Below are 20072 nucleotides of genomic sequence, written 5' to 3'. Positions count from 1 at the left end.
TTACCACATATCTACAACATAAACAGACCGGCACTCAGGCTAGATTTGAGAAATGAGTGTAATGGCGCAGGTGGAGATGGCTGCTGTTTTACGGGCTCCTAACCAATTGTGCTATTTTGTGTGTTTTTTCACGTGATTTGTAACTTATTTTGTACATAATGTTTCTGCCAACGTCTCTTATGACTGAAAAGAGCTTCTGGATATCAGAACAGCGATAACTCACCTCGAACTAGACAAATATTTTTTTCTTTTACGAGTCGAACGCGAAGGATTTACTCCATATACCCGACCAGGCCCAAATCCCCTTAAATCACGTGAAGAGAAGACGCAGATACAGGGGACGCAGGTCTGGGTGCCTTGTGAGAATTTGTTGGCGAGTGTGTAACCCGCCTCTACCGTCCGTCCTATTGGCCAACGTGCATCATTGGAGAATAAACTGGATGAGCTCCGTTCAAGACTATTCTACCAACGGGACATTAAAAACTGTAATATCTTATGTTTCACTGAGTCGTGGCTGAACGACGACATACAGTTGGCTGGTTTTTCTGTGCACTGGCAAGACAGAACAGCTGCCTCTGGTAAGACAAGGGATGGCGATCTGTGTTTTATTGTCAATAACAGCTGGTGCACTAAATCAAATATTAAGAAAGTTTTGAGGTTTTGCTCGCCTAAGGTAGAGCATCTTATCATAAGCTGTAGACCACACTATTTACCAAGAGAGTTTCCGTCTATATTTTTCATAGCTGTCTATTTACCACCACAAACCGATGCTGGCACTAAGACCGAACTCAACGAGTTGTATAAAGCCATAAGCAAACAGGAAAATGCTCATCCAGAGGCGGTGCTCCTAGTGGCCGGGGACTTTAATGCATGGAAACTTAAATTAGTTTTACCTAATTTCTACCAGCATGTTACATGTGTAACAAGAGAAGAAAACATTTTCTAGACCACATTTACTCCACACACAGAGACGCATGCCAAGCTCTCCCTCGCCCTGCATTTGGCAAGTCTGACCATAATTCTATGCTTCTGATTCCTGCTTACAAGCAATAACTAAAGTAGGAATTACCAGTGACTCGGTCAGTACGGAAGTGGTCTGATGACGCAAATGCTAAGCTACAGGACTGTTTTGCTAGCACAGACTAGAAATATGTTCAGGGACTCATCCGATGGCATTGAGGAGTGTACCACATCAGTCACCAGCTTCATCAATAAGTGCATCGATGAGGTTGTCCCCACTGTGAAAGTACGTACATACCCCAACCAGAAGCCATGGATTACAGGCAACATCGGCACTGAGCTAAAGGGTAGAGCTGCCACTTTCAAGGAGCTGCCACTAACCCAGACGTTTATAAAAAAATCCTGATATGCCCTCAGACGAACCATCAAACAGGCAAGGCATAAATACAGGACTAAGATTGAATCCTACTACACTGTCTTTGATGCTTGTCGGATGTAGCAGGGCTTGCAAACTATTATGGAAGCCCAGGCGCAAGCTGCCCAGTGAAACAAGCCTACCAGACAAACTAAATTCCTTCTATGCGCGCTTCAAGGCAAGCAACACTGAAGCATGCCTGAGAGCACCAGCTGTTCCAGACGACTGTGTGATCACCCTCGCCGTAGCTGATGTAAGACCTTTAAACAGGTCAACAGACAGTTTACCAGGACGTGAACTCCGAGCATGCGCTGACCAACTGGCAAGTGTCTTCACTGACAAGCTTCACTGACAAGCTTCCTCAACAGCTGCACCATCAAGAGCATCCTGACTGGTTCCATCACTGCCTGGTATGGCAACTGCTCAGCCTCCGATCGCAAGGTGCTAAAGAGGGTAGTGTGTACAGCCCAGAACATCACTGGGGCCAAGCTCCCTGCCATCCAGGATCTCTATAGCAGGCAGTGTCAGAGGAAGGCCCTACATTTTATCAACATTTCGAATGCGCGACTCAAGCTGGCAGCATTCTGGATCATTGCTACTCTAACTTCCGCGACGCATACAAAGCCCTCCCCCGCCCTCCTTTCGGCAAATCTGACCACGACTCCATTTTGTTACTCCCTGCCTATAGACAGAAACTAAAACAGGAAACGTCCGTGGTCAGGTCTGTTCAATGCTGGTCTGACCAATCGGATTCCACGCTTCAAGATTGCTTCGATCAGGTGGACTCGGATATGTTCCGGATAGCCTCAGGCAACAACATTGATGTATACGCTGACTCGGTGAGCGAGTTTATTAGCAAGTGCATCGGTGATGTTGTACCCACGGTGACTATTAAAACCTTCCCTAACCAGAAACCGTGGATTGATGGCAGCATTCGCGCAAAACTGAAAGCGCAAACCACTGCTTTTAAGCATGGCAAGGCGACCGGAACATGACCGAATACAAACAGTGTAGCTATTCCCTCCGCAAGGCAATCAAACAAGCTAAGCGTCAGTATAGAGACAAAGTAGAGTTGCAATTCAACGGCTCAAACACGAGACGTATGTGGCAGGGTCTACAGTCAATCACGGATTACAAAAAGAAAACCAGCCCTGTCGCGGACACCGACGTCTTGCCCCCAGACAAATTAAACAACTTCTTTGCTCGCTTTGAGGACAATACAGTGCCACTGACACGGCCCGCTACCAAAACCTGTGTGCTCTCCTTCACCGTGGCCAACGTGAGTAAAACATTTAAATGTGTTAACCCTCACAAGGCTGCCAGCCCAGACGGCATACCGAGCCGTGTCCTCAGAGCATGCGCAGACCAGCTGACTGGTGTGTTTACGAACATATTTAATCAATCCCTATCCAATTTTGCTGTGCACACATGCTTCAAGAGGGCCACCATTGTTCCTGTTCCCAAGAAAGCTAACTAAGCTAAACGACAATCTGTCATCATGAAGTGCTTGGAGAGACTAGTAGAGGATCATATCACCTCCACCCTACCTGATACTCGAGACCCACTCCAATTTGCTTACCGACCCAATAGGTCCACAAACGACACAATCTCAATCACACTGCACACTATCCTATCCCATCTGGACAAGAGGAATACCTATGTAGGAATGCTGTTCATCGACTATAGCTCAGCATTTAACACCGTAGTACCCTCCAAACATGTCATTAATCTCGAGACCCTGGGTCTCGCACCGCCCTGTGCAACTGGGTCCTGGAATTTCTGACGGGCCGCCCCCAGGTGGTGAGGGTAGGAAACAACATCTCCACCCCGCTGATCCTCAACACTGGGGCCCCACAAGTGTGCGTTCTCAGCCCTCTCCTGTACTCCCTGTTCACTCATGACTGCGTGGCCATGCACGCCTCCAACTCAATCAAGTTTGCAGACACTACAGTGGTAGGCTTGATTACCAACAACGACGAGACGGCCTACAGGGAGGAAGTGAGGGCCCTCGGAGTGTGATGTCAGGAAAATAACCTCTCACTCAACATCAACAAAACAAAGGAGATGATCGTGGACTTCCGGAAACAGCAGAAGGAGCACCCCCCTATCCACATCGACGGGACAGTAGTGGAGAAGGTGGAACGTTTTAAGTTCCTCGGCGTACACATCATGGACAAACTGAAATGGTCCAGCCACACAGACAGCGTGGTGAAGAAGGCGAACAGCGCCTCTTCAACCTCAGGAGGCTGAAGAAATTTGGCTTGTTACCAAAAACACTCACAAACTTTTACAGATGCACAATTGAGAGCGTCCTGTCGAGCTGTATCACAGCCTGGTACGGCAACTGCTCCACCCTCAACCGTAAGGCTCTCCAGAGGGTAGTGCGTTCTGCATAACGCATCAACGGGGGCAAATTACCTGCCAAGTCTAGGTCCAAAAGGCTTCTGAACAGCTTCTACATACGCACACCCCTAGGTGTTTTGGTAAGGTTAGGTGTGTTGTGTATTTTAGGTGGGCACCTGCTTTCCACTTAGATGCACTGTATCCATGTGTGTTTTCTGCTGCACCCTCTCTCTCATCATCTCACCATTGCCATTGCCCCAATGACAGAACAGGTAGCTTAAATAAAAGTAGTTAAATAAAGTTTAATTTTAAATAAAATAAAAATAAAAACACAAGCACACACCCGCACATACACACACACACTACCCACTCTCCTACCTGTGATGTCGAGGGATAGCAGGTGAGCGGGGGTGCGTCGTCCCAGGTGCCAACGAGGTTTCTTGTGCGTATGCTGAACAGCTAATCAAATGGCTACCCAGGATTGACCGGTACCCCCTGTATATAGCCTCGTTATTATTATTTTATTGTTGCTCTTTTATTTTTTACTTTACTTTATTTAGTAAATATTTTTTATTAACTCTTATTTTTCTTGAAACTGCATTGTTGGTTAAGGGCTGGTAAGTAAGCATTTCATGGCAAGGTCTACACCTGTGTATTCGGTGCATGTGACAAATAACATTTGATTTGATTTCATGACGTTGCAGCAAATACAGCGAAACAAGTGAAGTGATGCAATCAAGGAAGTCCTGAATAAGTTCTTACTTAAACTCTCACTCATTCCACATTCACTGGAAGGTTATGACCGGTTCACCTTGAATAGTCCTAAGTTAACTGGGGATGTTACGTTTGATGTTAGATGGCCAAGTTGCCAGATCTGTGTTGCTATAGCCAAACCAGAAGCAGACCTGACAACCACAGGCTCCCAGTAAGTTGGTTAACTATAATCAGTGGGCAGGTCTTCCCTCTTCTGTTAAGGGGGATTTGCTGGGGGCCATTGATGATTGAAGTGGTATTCCATTATCCCCAGGCGACGCATTGCTAGGCAACCCTACACCAGGAGGAAGGCATCCATAATGTCCCAGAGAGCAAGTTCAATCACACCCCCTCACACCCCCCGCCCCCAAATACTGTCAGAAGGAGTTTGGGGGTGGGACAGGGTTTGGGGGGGGGGGGCTTGGAGGGATATGGGGCTGCTGGGGTGAGTGGAGGTTTAGGGGAGTGGAGGAGTGTGTTTTGGGGGAAATGAATGGCTAGGGGGTTGTGTTTGGTGAGTTTTAAGGGGGGTGGGTTGTGGAATGGTAATCAGTATATTTACAATGGCCTGAGGTGGAGTCCTGCAGCTTCGAGAGAAACAGGAGGAGAGGAGGATGGAGTGAGGAAGCAACAAGGGACAAGAAAGAAAGGCAGGAGGAAGTAGAGACAGCAGGTGGAGAGCAACATTGCCAAAGAAAGTGTGAGAAAAATAGAGGGAAACGGGAAAGAGTAGTGAATCAGTGAGTGCTAAAGAATAATTGCAAGAGATGGACTCCACATTTTGTTCTCTTGTGTCCACTCCTCCAAGCCTCCACTTAGCATGTGGCTAACTAGTGTTCTGCTCCGGTCAGACTTCAAGAAGCAGCTAATGGGATGGATGCTCTGCAACTTGACTAACTCCGAGGTTGTTGTGTCTTGTATGTGTGTGTGTTTATGTGCGCGCCCGTGTCTGTTGCCGTGTGTGTGCGTGCATGCGTGTACCTGTGTGTGTCTGGTACGATGTGTGTCTGACACCATACGTATGTGTATGCGTTTCTACCAGACTTTGAAGAGCAGCTGTATGACACAAAGCTAACAGGCCAGACGTTCCGCCACCCAACAGCTTCCTCCCAGAGTTCTGACGACACGTCCACCACCCTCAGTCGCTCCCCTGTCTCCCTCAACAACAAGAGACCTGACTTCATCTTCCTGGTAAATATGAACACCTTTATTTGATTTAACTTGTACTTTAATGGACCTTTAATGACCTGTATTTCGTTCTTGTACAAGTTGTAGTTATTCTACAAATGTTCTACAGCTGATTTTTAGGTGCTGGGGTCTATGTATCTGGATATGCTAGCATATTGTTTGAGAATGGAAATCCATCTTTTCCATTGCTACGATTTGAAGTTGACTGCTTGATGTCAAACAGAAAATGAGAGTTTCATGTCAATTGGAAACGTCGCAACACAAATAGTCTCTAGTCTAGGAATCTACGTGTAACTCCTTCCTTCCCGTCACCCCTCCTCCATCACCTCTCCTCCCTCCTCCTCTTCAGCCGGCGTCTAAGGGGCAGGTGTGTGAGGAGGATGAGACCTCCTCAGTAAGTATCAGTAGGGGTACGGACCCGTCCCCCTCTCCCTCCCCGTCCCCCTGTGGGTCAGATCGCCCTCTAGTGGGGTGGAGCAGCACCTCCCTGGGACCCCCCGTGGCAGAGAAACCTCGTTGGCACCTGGGACGACGCACCCCCGCTCACCTGCTATCCCTCGACATCACAGGTAGGAGAGTGGGTAGTGTGTGTGTGTGTGTGTGTGTGTGTGTGTGTGTGTGTGTGTGTGTGTGTGTGTGTGTGTGTGTGTGTGGGTGTGTGCTTGTGTTTTTATTTGTATTTAATTTAAAATTAACCTTTATTCAACTACTTTTATTTAAGCTACCTGTTCTGTCATTGGGGCAATGGCAATGGTGAGATGATGAGAGAGAGGGTGCAGCAGAAAACACACATGGATACAGTGCATCTAAGTGGAAATCAGGTGCCCACCTAAAATACACAACACACCTAACCTTTACCAACACACCTAGGGGTGCGTAAGTGTGCGTATGTAAGCATCACTGCGTACAGAATCTGAATTGTTTATCCTATCTATTTGGTTACATTCTATCTACTCTATTTTCTGTCATCTATTTATGTTTTGTGCGTGTGTGTGCGTGTGTGTGTGCGTGCGTGCGTGCGTTTTTGGTAGTATGCTCTGGTCATCATAGCTGCAGCATTCTGACACTCACCCTCCAAACATCCTCCTGGTTTTGGCATAGCAACTGCTTTGTCATTGGATGCCTCCTCTCCCCCTCCTTTCCCATCCTCCCTTTCCTGTTAATTCTCATCCATCAACAGTAGAGTATCTCACTCTCTTTCAGAACTCTCTCTCTCTCACTGCATCTCTCTCTCTCTCTCAATCTATTTTTTATTCTTCCCTTGCTCTCTCTCTCTTTTCTCCCCTCACTCTCATTTTCCCAGAATCTTTATTTTGCTCCATCATTCTCCCTGCATCTCTCTCTCACTCCATCATTCTCCCTGCATCTCTCTCTCACTCCATCATTCTCCCTGCATCTCTCTCTCACTCCATCATTCTCCATGCATCTCTGTCTCGCTCCATCATTCTCCCTGCATCTCTCTCGCTCCATCATTCTCCATGCATCTCTCTCGCTCCATCATTCTCCATGCATCTCTCTCTCGCTCCATCATTCTCCCTGCATCTCTCTCTCTCGCTCCATCATTCTCCCTGCATCTCTCTCTCGCTCCATCATTCTCCCTGCATCTCTCTCTCTCTCGCTCCATCATTCTCCCTGCATCTCTCTCTCTCGCTCCATCATTCTCCCTGCATCTCTCTCTCTCGCTCCATCATTCTCCCTGCATCTCTCTCTCGCTCCATCATTCTCCCTGCATCTCTCTCTCTCTCGCTCCATCATTCTCCCTGCATCTCTCTGTCTCTCTCTCTCTGTCTCTCTGTGTCTCTCTCTGTCTCTGTCTCTCTCTCTCTCTCTCTCTCTCTCTCTCTCTCTCTCTCTCTCTGTGTCTCTCTCTCTCTGTGTCTCTCTCTCTCTGTGTCTCTCTCTCTCTGTGTCTCTCTCTCTCTGTGTCTCTCTCTGTGTGTGTGTCTTTGAGTTAGGTGTGTTGAGACTAGCTTGGTAAGGTTAGGTGTGTTGAGACTAGCTTGGTAAGGTTAGGTGTGTTGTGTATTTTAGGTGGGCACCTGATTTCCAGTTAGATGCACTGTATCCATGTATGTTTTCTGCTGCACCCTCTCTCTCTCATCATCTTGCCATTGCCCCAATGACAGAACAGGTAGCTGTTGCCATGGCAATGCCCAGCTCTTCCTTCATTCCACTCCTCTATCCGAAAAAAGCTGCAGAGGGAGAGGGAAAGGGAGAAAAAGAGAGATGGCGAAAGAGTGAGGGAAGGAGAGAAATTGGTAGAGTGGAATATATATCACAGAGAGAGTTGTTTTTCTCCCCCTTGCACTATTTTCATGAATGAATGTAAAGAAAGCAGACGAGACCTGAGATGACTGTGTAGAAGGTAATGAGTTACCCAGTGTCTTTAAACTTCAAATATGGTTTCATTCTTAATGTAGGCAAGCGCAGGAAAACATTATTCTGATGTTAAGTGAGTCAGTATGCTTCCTCATTATCAACGAGACAACCTCTCTTTTTGTCCAGGAGTAACTCAATAGTCTCTCTCTCTCTCTCTCTCTCTCTCTCTCTCTCTCTCTCTCTCTCTCTCTCTCTCTCTCTCTCTCTCTCTCCTCTCTCCTCTCTCCTCTCTCCTCTCTCCTCTCTCCTCTCTCCTCTCTCCTCTCTCTCTCCTCTCTCTCTCTCTCTCGGTGAGGGTAAACTCTTGGGCGTAGACCTCCTCCAGGGATCCTGTTCTCCGTCCCTGGGCTGTGGTGGAGGAGGCCAGCCCCGGTCTCTGGAGCCTGTCACAGACACCCCTGTCCAGCACATACCCCTGAGGAAGACCCATAGTGACCTGGACCCCAGCCTCAGCCTTCCCCAGTCCCCCAGGAACCCCCCTCCTACCCTGGGCACCATGGATCACTCTGCCGCCCTCCTCTGCTCCAACTCCCCCTCTCAGTCCTGGAACGGCCCCAAGGGCTCCACCTTCTCCCCGGGAGCCTGGAACGAGGCCTATAGTTATAGTTTAGCTCCAAGTCCGCTGGGGAAGGGACCGGCGACCCTGCCCAAGGGACCAAGGATGGTTGGGGGGCAGGGTGGGGAGTTGATGTGCCCCTCTCAGACCAGTTTGGGACTCTCCGTGAGCTCGGGGTCGCAGTCTCACTCTAGTTCGTTCACGTCAATATCAGAACCTTCCGGACACAGGCACCCAGGCACCATAGGGATGATGATGGGGAGGCGGAGCGAGACAGAGGGGGCGGCATCTAGCCCCACTGACGAACGGAGCGGTTCGGAGAGAGGGATGGGAGGAGGAGGAGAGAGAAGGGAAAGGTCGGCGCGTTCTGTCGCCGCCGCCAATGCATTTAAGTTCCGTGAGCGTTCTCTTTCCACGCCGACGGATTCCGGCTCGTTCTGCTCCACGGATAACATCTGCGGCGGGATGTACGGCGTCGGTGGACTACCTGGAGCCGGTAATGGGACAAACGGGAACGGTGGCAGCATTTTAACAGAGATGCACCACCCCCACCACCATTACCCTGGCGGCGAGGGGGGTGAGAGGGGCGAGAGCTACGCCCTCTTCTACCCCAGTGGGAGCTCCGAGGATGGGAGCAACAGCATTGACAACGTCTCCGTAACTGACGGCAACTTCCCCCCGGGAGGTCGCCTACGGTTACGTTCTCGCTCCATCTCGCTGAAGAAGTCCAAACGCAAACCCCCTCCGCCCGTCCGGAGCGTCTCGCTCGTGAAGAATTTAGGGGGCGCCGAGGGACGCGTGCATGGCCACAACGGAGGGCACTACCGGGACGGGCGCCCCAAATCCCTCCACATCCCACGGGACCACCTCCAGGACTTCCAGCCAGACTTCCTCCTACCCTCCTCCTCCTCCTCCCTCTCCAAGCCCGATCTGGAGGAGCCTGAGCTGGGCCACGGCGGCGTGGACGGACCCCCTAGCCTCGAGGTCCACGGACCAGACACAACAGAGCTGTCCTTCCCAGCCCACTGGCAGCTGGAGGAGTGGAAAGCTTCTGACCCCTACAGGTCGTTGTCTGGGTCTAGTACAGCCACGGGGACGACTGTTATAGAGTGCATGAAGGTAAGAGAGTCTCCTATACACAAAGGGCCCTATTCAGGCTTGAGATACGTTGACTAACATGAAGTCAAATGTTGACTTAAGTCCATGTTAATTATGGCTGCAAGCCCGAGGTCGGTACACCTATGACAACATCCAGCTCAAAGTGCAGGGCGCGAAATTCAATTTTTTTTTTTTTTTAAATATTTAACTTTCACACATTAACAAGTCCAATACAGCATATGAAAGGTACACATCTTGTGAATCAAGCCAACATGTCCGATTTTTTAAATGTTTTACAGGGAAGACAAAATATGTAAATCTATTAGCTAACCACGTTAGCAAAAGACACCACTTTTCTAACTCCATCAGTTTCTTACTCCATCAGGTGCTATCACCAATTCGACCAAATAAAGATAGAAATAGCCACTAAGCAAGAAAAAACTTCATCAGATGATAGTCTGATAACATATTTATTGTATAGCATAGGTTTTGTTAGAAAAATGTGCATATTTCAGGTATAAATCATAGTTTGCCATTGCAGCCACCATCACAAATCTCACCAAAGCGACTAGAATTACTACAGAGAGCAACGTGTATTACCAATTTACTCATCATAAAACATTTCTTAAAAATAGACAGCGCATAGCAATGGAAAGACACAGATCTTGTGAATTCAGACAACATTTCAGATTTTCTAAGTGTTTTACAGCGAAAACACAATAAATCGTTATATTAGCATACCACATGTGCAAACGTTACCCGAGCATTGATTCAAGCCAAAGAGAGCGATAACGTAATCATCGCCAAAATATATTAATTTTTTCACTAACCTTCTCAGAATTCTTCCGATGACACTCCTGTAACATCATATTACAACATACATATAGAGTTTGTTCGAAAATGTGCATATTTAGCCACAAAAAAACGTGGTTATACAATGACAATACTAGCAAAACTAGCCTGAAAATGTCGGGCGCCATCTTTCACAGTGATCTTGTCTCATGAATAACTATTCATAAACTTGACTAAAAAAATATAAGTTGGACAGCTATCGAAAGACAAATTAGTTCTTAATGCAATCGCTGAATTACATTTCTAAAATTATCCTTACTGTGCAATACAGGGTTCGCCAAGCGAAGCTATACCAAAAAAAATGGCGGAATATGCGTTTAAAATTTTTCGACAGAACAACGATTTATCATCTTAAATATTTCTTACTATGAGGTGATCTTCCATCAGAATCTTGGGCAATGTATCCTTTCTCGGGTCTAATCTTCTTTTGGTCGAAAGATGTCCTCTTGTCCGTCGAAATGCCCACTAACGTTCGACCGGGACCCCGAAACGTGCCCGGCGCTTCAAAGTGCATCACAAAGCAATGCCTCAAAATCGCACTAAACGGATATAAATTGCTATAAAACGGTTTAAATTAACTACCTTATGATGTTTTTAACACCTATAACGAGTAAAAACATGACCGGCGATATATTACTGGCTAAACAACAGCTTGGAAAGAGAGCAGGTCCGACGTCCATCGTGCGTCAGGCGCAGGGAGCAAAAGAACGGTACATCCGGTCTTTGGCCTTTTATACAGGCCCTGATTGCGCAATCGACTCCATTCAAATTGTCACCACTTACTGACATCTAGAGGAAGGCGTGGGCAGTGTTTGTATCCTCATAGCATTTACAGGGACATTAAAACTGACATGGGACCAGAGGCCAAGATTTCTGAAATCTCACTCCCTGTCAGGAAAAGTGCTGTAGAATGAGTTCTGTTCCACTCAGAGACATAATTCAAACGGCTATAGAAACTAGAGAGAGTTTTCTATCCAATAATAACAATAATATGCATATTGTACGAGCAAGAATTGAGTACGAGGCCGTTTGAAATGGGCACCTTTAATCAGAGCTACTCAATACTGCCCCTGCAGCCATAAAAAGTTAAGTCTACTTATCTCAAGTGTGAATAGGGCCATTAGCACTTCCCTTAGTCACAGGTTTTTGGTATTTTACTGTTTGTACTGTCTATATTAGGCCTGTGCAAAGGGTGTCCCGGGGAGCCGTATGCGGCCCGCGACCTGATTCAATACGGCCCGCGGAATCATGCTCAGATCACATAAAGAATTTGCGATTTTGTAAAGTTTTGAAAAACGTATTTGTTATTCAAATTAAAATGCCCAATGAATACTCGCCTTTGTGTAATGATTTAACTCCCACCGCTTGTGGGACATTTATTTTGAAGGCACGTATAAATAACTGCACGCGGACAGACAGTGACTGACAGGCTGCCACACACGTCACAGTTACAAATAGTAGCTAGCTAGAAATTGCTCAGAAATTAGTTTTTGTAGACAATGAATGTAGGGTGTTCCAGCAAGAGTGGATATCAAAATAGTTATTTATCGAGGTATCAGGGAAAGCTGTGTGCTTTGTGTTCAAAGAGAGCATTGCTGTCTTGAAAGACTACAACTTGTCCCGACACTTCCCAGACAAAGCATGCAGAGAAATATAGGTATATGTCTTCTGAGCAGAGGGCAAGTACATCGAAAGAGTTGCTTTCTCAGTTGCGAAAGCAGCACGGACTTTTCACAAAACTGCATTCGACGGTATCGCGAGAGCTCGCTATGTACTGTCCCACGAAAGTGCTGAACATAGCAAGCCATTCGCTGAGGGCGAATTCATTAAAGAGTGTTTAATTGGATCTGCAGCAATACTTTGCCCCGACAAGGAAGAGCTGTTTGAAAATGTTTCCCTGTCAAGACGAACAGTGGTACGGCGGGTTGAGGACACCGCAGAGAATATGGAACAACAGTTGAAAGACAAGGTAAAGGATTTCACCTATTTCTCCTTGGCCCCTGGATGAGAGCAGTGATGCACGTGACACGGCACAGTTGTTGATATTCTTACGAGGCATAACCTCAGACTTTGAAATGACAGGGGAGCTTGCTTCAGTGCAGTCAATGAAGACCACAACCAAAGGGAACGTTTTATTGGAGGAGGTTAGTAAGTGTGTGACAAAGCTGAGTTTTGAAAAGTTATCCAGTGTGACCACTGATGGGTGCCCAAACTTGACAGGAAAAAACGTTGGCCTTTTGAAAAGGATACAGGATCAAGTAGCTGAGCGGACCCAGATCAGAAAATTATTTTCCTGCATTGCGTTATTCATCAGGAGGTGCTCTGTAAATGTGTTCTGAAAATTAGCTGTGTTGTGGATACAGTCACTAAAGTGGTAAACTTCATAAGAGCAAAATCTTTAAAACACAGTCGGTTTGTCTCACTGTTGGGAGACAGTCGGGTCATGCAGATCTCCCCTACCACACAAACGTGAGATGGCTGAGTTTGAGGAAGGTACTTAAAAGGGTATGGAACCATTTGTTTTGCAAATGAAAGGAAAATATGTGGATTTACCTCAACTGCAAGATAAAGAATGGTTGGCTGATTTTTCCTTCACCGTAGACATCATCGCCCTCATGAATGAACTGAATTCCAAATGTACAGATTAGATCAGATCAGATCAGATCAGATGTACAGCCTTGTCAAAGCCTTCAAGAGAAAATGACTCCTCCTGACCCGTCAAGTAGAAGCCAACAATCTCACCCACCTTCCGACACTACTAGTCTGTTCAATATCAGATGACCAGCGGGAGAAGTATACATCGCTGCTGCGTGCTTTGAACGGTTAGTTTTTTTCTTGTTTTGTGAGTTTTCTCGTCGTTTTGAGGATTTCAAAGTGTTGGAAAATAACATGCATCCTTTCACCTTCAATGTGGATAACGCTCCCACTGACCTGCAACTTGAGCTTATCGATCTTCAGTCTGATGCTGTGATTGGAGAACTATTCAAAACAATGTCACTGACGAGGTTCTACGCACCTCTCGATGAACAAAACTTTCCAAAGATTAGGAATCATGCTCAGAAGATGTTTGTACTGCTTGGGTCAACCTATGTATGTGAACAGACATTTTCAGTGATGAAATATAACAAGTCAAGGCACAGATCATCTCTTACTGACTCTCACCTCTCAGCAATCCTGCGCATAGCGACGTCAGAAACTATACCTGACTTCACTGCTCTAGTCAATGCCCATCAGAGACTTCACTCCTCACACTGATTGAGTAGTTTACATGTAATGTTGAGCTCTCTCTCTTTCTTGTGTTTTTGTGCATACCTGTTAACAAGAGCTCTGTCCGTGGTGCTGAATGCACAGTGTACTTTTCCCTCCGTGTAGTTCATTGCCTGTTTAATAATGAAAATACCTACCAAAAGGAGAACATGGATGTGGTTTATTTCTGTGCATGTTAAATAAGTAGCATATCTGGTTGTGATTTACAGTCTATATATATTTGTCAACACAGTCATACACATGATGTATAATCCTGTATTATGATTCTGGCCCAACATATTCTTATGTGGACCTCCATGTAAAATGGTCCCGTGTGGCTCAGTTGGTAGAGCATGGCGCTTGCAACGCCAGGGTTGTGGGTTCATTCCCCACGGGGGGACCAGGATGAATATGTATGAACTTTCCAATTTGTAAGTCGCTCTGGATAAGAGCGTCTGCTAAATGACTTAAATGTAAATGTAAATGTAAAATAATTACCCAGGCCTGGTCTATATTGTGTAATGCAGCCTTGCCCAAACCTCTTCCTGAAAATCTACAGTCCTGTAGGTTTTCAGTCCAACCCTAACCTAACATACCCGATTCATCTAGTTAAGGCCTTGGTGAGCAGCTAATAAGTGGACTGAAAACCTACTGTACACCAGATCTCTAGAAAGAGAGTTGGGCAGCCCTGGTTAAATGTAAGATTTTTTCTGATGTACGACCAGGAAGATGATTTTCATGTTTTTAACCATTCATGTCTAATACATTTAATCTAATCATGTTTAATTGAATCTAATCTAAGGTTCGGGGCAGCTCCGAGTCTCTCCTGGACTCCCCCTCCACCTCCAGAGCCACCTCCCCCTCCCTGCTCTCCATTGAGGCAGAGTCGACCAAAGCTTCCTCCCCCTTCAAGCCACCAGGACTCATGTCCCCCTCCAGTGGCTACTCTAGCCAGTCAGAAACTCCGACGCCCATCACCCCCTCCAACCAGGTGGCAGGAACACCAACAGGGCCCGCCTGCACGTTGGGGTGTAAGATGCGCCCCAAAATCCCAGAGAGGAAGTCTTCGTTGCCAGCTACATCACCACGGGACCCTGCTGCCCGATCGAGGCTGTCCTTCGAGATGCCGGTTAACGCTCATCTGGATTTGTCCTCCATCAAACCAAAACAGAAGGCCAGCCGGCGCCATTCTGACACGTCCACCGCCACTAAGCCCGGTAAACTGAGTGCCGGCAGCCAATCAACACTCCCAGTGGTGAACACGAACGAGCTCCGGAACATCCGCCTGCGTTCTGTCTCCCGTACCGACCTGGAGGACTGCCTCGATGGAGCCTCTAATGACATCATTGAGGAGGAGCAGGGTCGCGACCTTTCCCCCCCGCCTGTCACCCCAGGTTGCACTCCCGGCCCCCTCGTTGCCCCCAAACCCAAACCCCCTGTGGCCTTCAAGCCCCCATTACCCAAACGCCCCCTCAACATCCTCCTCAAGTCCCCCTCCTCCTCCCCCGTCGCTTCCGACTCCCCCCCTGCCTCCCCTGTTAACCCTCCCCGGCCCATGCCTAACCCCAGCATCTACATGGTAGTAGGTAGGAAGCCCAAGCTGAAGAAAGCCTTCCCTCACACCCCCACCAGTCCCTTTAGACCCCAGGAACATCCCCAAACCTTCCCCCTCCACTACCCCCAGAGCCTCTACGATGCCCCCTCCTTCCCCCACACCCAGTCCCTGTACGATCTGCCTCCTCTCCCCCTGCCCCAGCCCCTCCTGGAGGACCCCTCCATGGAGCCGGAGTTCAACCCTGACTTGGAGCTCCGTCTTGGGCCTGAGGATGGAGGGTCTCTCCCCTCTCCCTGCAGTAACCAGGAAGTGTTGGAGACTCAGGATAAGAGCACGTCTCTACCTAGCAGGATGACCATATCCTGTCTGGCTGAATTGGACAAGAAGAAACCCAAGGTAGGCCAGCTGAATGGGTTAGGGTTCAATGAATGCCATGCTTTTGTACTGTGGTCAGTTAGTCAATTCTCTCTATCTATCTATCTCTATCTCTCTATCTCTCTATCTCTCTATCTCTCTCTCTCTCTCTCGCTCTCTCGCTCTCTCTCTCTCTCTCTCTCTCTCTCTCTCTCTCTCTCTCTCTCTCTCTCTCTCTCTCTCTCTCTCTCTCTCTCTCTCTCTCTCTCTCTCTCTCTCTCTCTCTCTCTCTCTCTACAGTATATTGTCTGCATGTATTTACTTGCTACATAGCACATTGTCCTTTGGTTATCATGTACACTACTAATAACAAATCTCTCCCCAAGGTTCCTCCGCCGGTTCCAAAGAAGCCCAACGTCCTGCTTCTCCCCTCCAACGGTACCACCGACAGACAGGGAACACAGACAGACAGCCCTGCCGCTCTCCGCTCTCCCGTTGGAGCGTTCCCACCAGAAGAGATTCCCGGGAAAGAGGAAAACCAGGAAAATTACCTGGGAATAGGAACGGATGAGGAAAGCTCCATGGAGTCTTCATTACAGGACTCTTCTTTTACAGATGCGGAGGGGAGGCTCAGCATTACAGAGACAGGCAGAAGTATGTTTACAATGTTACGGTGGAGAATTAATCAATGAAAATCAATTTAGCTGGAATTCAGATCCTGTCAGGAGTGAAAGTGTCACAGTGTAAAACTTCCTTTCCAGTTTCACTTCAATCGTAGTTGAAATGTAAGTGGTTACCATCGCAATTGAAAAACCATAACTACCCGTATTGTTTTGATTGGTCATTGTTAATTGTTTTCTTAATTTATTGACTGATTATTCATTGATAGAAATGTTTCTTGTTTTCATTGGTCAGTCGTTAGAGAGTAACTGGCCAATCATATTGTTTCCAGGTGATGACGCGGAGAGCGTTGAGGAGAGCAGTTCGGTCGTTAGTGACAAGACGGAGCTCCACATCACAGAGGAAATGGATGATGATGTCAGAGGACACACACCTACCACACACACCACAGAGGACCTGTTCACCAAAATACACAGGTGTGCCAATACACACACACACACACATTGGTTTTACTATCCTTATGGGGACCAAACAATTAATTCCCATTAAAAAAAAATATTTTCCCTAAGCCTTAACCTAACCTTAACCCTCACCCTAAAACTAAACTTAACCCTAAATATAAATATAACCCTAATTCTAACACTAAACCTTGTGGGGACCGGTGAAATGTCCCCACTGGTCCGAATGTTACTTGTTTTGCTATCCATGTCAGGACTTCTGTTTCCCACAAGGAAAGTAAAACCAAACGCCACAAACACCAAGGACAGTTACGCTAAATCAAAAAATTCTAATGCGTTTAACATCTCTCCTCTTTTCTTCTCTTCTCTCCTCCCTACAGGTCAAAAAGGAAAGTCCTGGGCCGTAAGGAACCAGGGGACTCGTTCGGCAGCCGCCAGAGTCTGGTCTCCCCGGTGAAGCACAGCACCAGTGGTGGTGACCTCCGAACCCTGACCCTGGGCTCGACCCCGCGCTCCACCTCGCGGAACGACAACTTCATGGCCCTGCTCCAAAAGAAGGGCAGCAAGTCCAGCACGGGAGGGGCCAGAGTCTCTGCCATGGAACTCCTCAAGAGCACAAACCCCCTCGCGCGACGCGTCACAGAATTCTCGACCTCAGCGGACGGAGGGGATATGACCACCGGGAATCATGGAACCAGACTGCCTCAGGACCAATGAGAGTCTGAACCATTGAATGTTTTTAAACCACTTGTCCCAGGTCATTCTCTCTCTCTCTCTCTCTCTCTCTCTCTCTCTCTCTCTCTCTCTCTCTCTCTCTCTCTCTCTCTCTCTCTCTCTCTCTCTCTCTCTCTCTCTCTCTCTCTCTCTCTCTCTCTCTCTCTCTCTCTCTCTCTCTCTCTCTTCTCTCTCTCTCTTCTCTCTCTCTCTCTCTCTCTCTCTCTCTCTCTCTTCTCTCTCTCTCTTCTCTCTCTCTCTTCTCTCTCTCTCTTCTCTCTCTCTCTCTCTCTCTCTCTCTCTCTCTCTCTCTCTCTCTCTCTCTCTCTCTCTCTCTCTCTCTCTCTCTCTCTCTCACATATACTTACTGTAGCCTTACCACGACTAAGAGATCTCCTGAGAAAGTAGAGGTTGAATCTAGTTATAGATAACCCCTTTTCGATCGGACTATTGATGGAAGAAGGAACGTCCAACCAGACCACTCAACCACTGATTGACCTTTTCATGAACGTTTATTAACTGCTCAATGGCTGGTCACGATGGTCATCAAAGGAGTTTTGTTTTTAACGCCGTCCATTCCATCATTAAGGGGTATTATTTTTGGAGGTCTCCTTCAGTCTAAAGGAGAAAATGAGCAGTTTTAATGTCATGCTTAAACACATTTTTTCGCTCGTGTTTTTTACTTTGCTGTGTGACTGACAGTGGAGGAGAGAGAGAGCGAGAGAAACTATACTAGGGAAAGATTGATTGGATAATAGCCGATCTGGGAGTTTGACTGTATGACTCTCAATGATCTTTGTGGAAATTAATGAATCTGAAATATCCATGGAAACACCACCAGTAGTATATACCGTATATGGTCCATGCAAAGAATCATCAATATCTAAACAGACAGATTACAGGCCTACTGAATAGACTGGGTACATCGCAGGCCTATGCTTGATGGTGACGGATGCCACACTAGTCTTTTGAAGACATGGTGTGAGTGTGTGTCGTATTTTCGGTCCCTCACACACACAAAAAAAACTAAAACGGTTTCAATCGAAAACATTCCACGGGAAGATTGACAGTTGGACATGGTACCAAGCCCCCGCCCCTTTATGTTTGAATCAAAGCACTTTGGCGACTGCATACAGAGGTAGCTTACAACAACGAGGAAAACAACAATGCCTGTGTCATCCCTGTTATTCGTTTGTTTATGTTTCTCTTTTCATACGAGATAGAAGGCCATATAAATGTTTTCTCAGATTGTATTTAACCTGTACAAAGATATACATACATACCGTATAAACTGAAATATATCCGCTTGAACTGTTCTAACAGACTATGGAGAGCCACAGTGTACAGTAGTACTACTAACAGTAGTAGTACAATAGTACTACAGTAGTACTAACAGTAGTACTAACAGTAATAGGACAGAAGTACTACAGTAGTACTAACAGTAGTAGTACAGTACTACTACAGTACTACAACAGTAGTACTAACAGTAATAGTACTACAGTAGTACTAACAGTAGTAATCTACTATGTGATACACCTCACAGCACACAACAGGATCAAACCAACTGAACTGAAGGAGCAACGCCATGGAACACAAGCCCACGAACCCTTACCCACGGATCTCCCCACACTGCCGCCAGTATGTGTGTACTTGCGTGTGTGTGTGTGTATACAGGAAATGATAACCAAACACAGCAAGGGATGTGTGAAAGATGGAGGGCACAGAATTGAACCCTGTGAATCTTTCTTAACAGAGAGTATGATACAGGGTTGGGTTTATTTAACAGGGTTTAGACTGGTTTCTGTTAGGACCAAAGGACTGCCATAAACAGACAAGTGGAGACGTGTGTGTGTGTGTGTGTGTGTGTGTGTGTGTGTGTGTGTGTGTGTGTGTGTGTGTGTGTGTGTGTGTGTGTGTGTGTGTGTGTGTGTGTGTGTGTGTGTGTGTGTGTGTGTGTGTGTGGAGACAAGGGCTTCATTTATCCGCCCTAAGGAGAGGATTAAGTGGTCTGAATCATGTGGCTGTAGTCTTTGGAGTTTTCCGTGACGTTTTGGAACTGAGAGGGGATTCTGGATCTGAGGGGGTTCCGGAACTGTGATTAGAACCCACTTTTCTAACAACCATCACAAAACAAACAGAGACAGTCCAGGAATACAGCTAACCATCCATCGGCCATATTGAAAAATGCAGCACCCTCTTCTTTTTGCCCTCTCCACATGTTTTTTTTCTCAAACTGTCCGTTTTGTGCAGAGCCTTTTCCTCTCGTCCACTCTCCCTCTCTTCTCGTCCTCCTTCCTGGCAGGAACACATGCTCCATCTGTCTCTCTCTGCCCATAGAGTAGCCCCCTCCTCTCCTCATTTCTTCGTCCTCCCCTCATCCCTCCCTCCGTACCCCTCCCATTCTTTCTGTGCATCTGAGCTTCACGTTCGCAGACGACACAGCCTGAATGTCAATGGAAGGAAGGGGAAAAAGGACACCGCGTTGATATTGTGTTCAAGAGTGCTATGTTCAAATTCATCTTTCAATCCACCCCTCTCTGTCAAAAATACAAATGTTTTTTTAGTTTTTATCCTTCTGCT

At 46.9% G+C, this 20072-nt stretch overlaps 1 protein-coding gene across 1 annotated transcript; it reads left to right on the top strand.

The window, feature by feature from the left end:
• Positions 1 to 8290: 8290 nt before the first annotated feature.
• On the top strand, positions 8291 to 17588 carry nhsl2 (NHS-like 2). The gene is made up of 5 exons (XM_038996256.1): positions 8291 to 9713; positions 14593 to 15741; positions 16086 to 16353; positions 16652 to 16796; positions 17159 to 17588. The coding sequence occupies exons 1-5, from the start codon at positions 8535 to 8537 to the stop codon at positions 17493 to 17495; spliced, it is 3078 nt and encodes a 1025-aa protein (XP_038852184.1). The 5' UTR covers positions 8291 to 8534; the 3' UTR covers positions 17496 to 17588.
• The last annotated feature ends 2484 nt before the right edge of the window (positions 17589 to 20072 follow it).

This window comes from Salvelinus namaycush, chromosome 6 (genome assembly GCF_016432855.1).
Source record: "Salvelinus namaycush isolate Seneca chromosome 6, SaNama_1.0, whole genome shotgun sequence".
Lineage (NCBI taxonomy): Eukaryota > Metazoa > Chordata > Actinopteri > Salmoniformes > Salmonidae > Salvelinus > Salvelinus namaycush.
The sequence above is the reverse complement of the archived record's forward strand: the minus strand, read 5'-3'. Positions and strand labels throughout refer to the sequence as shown.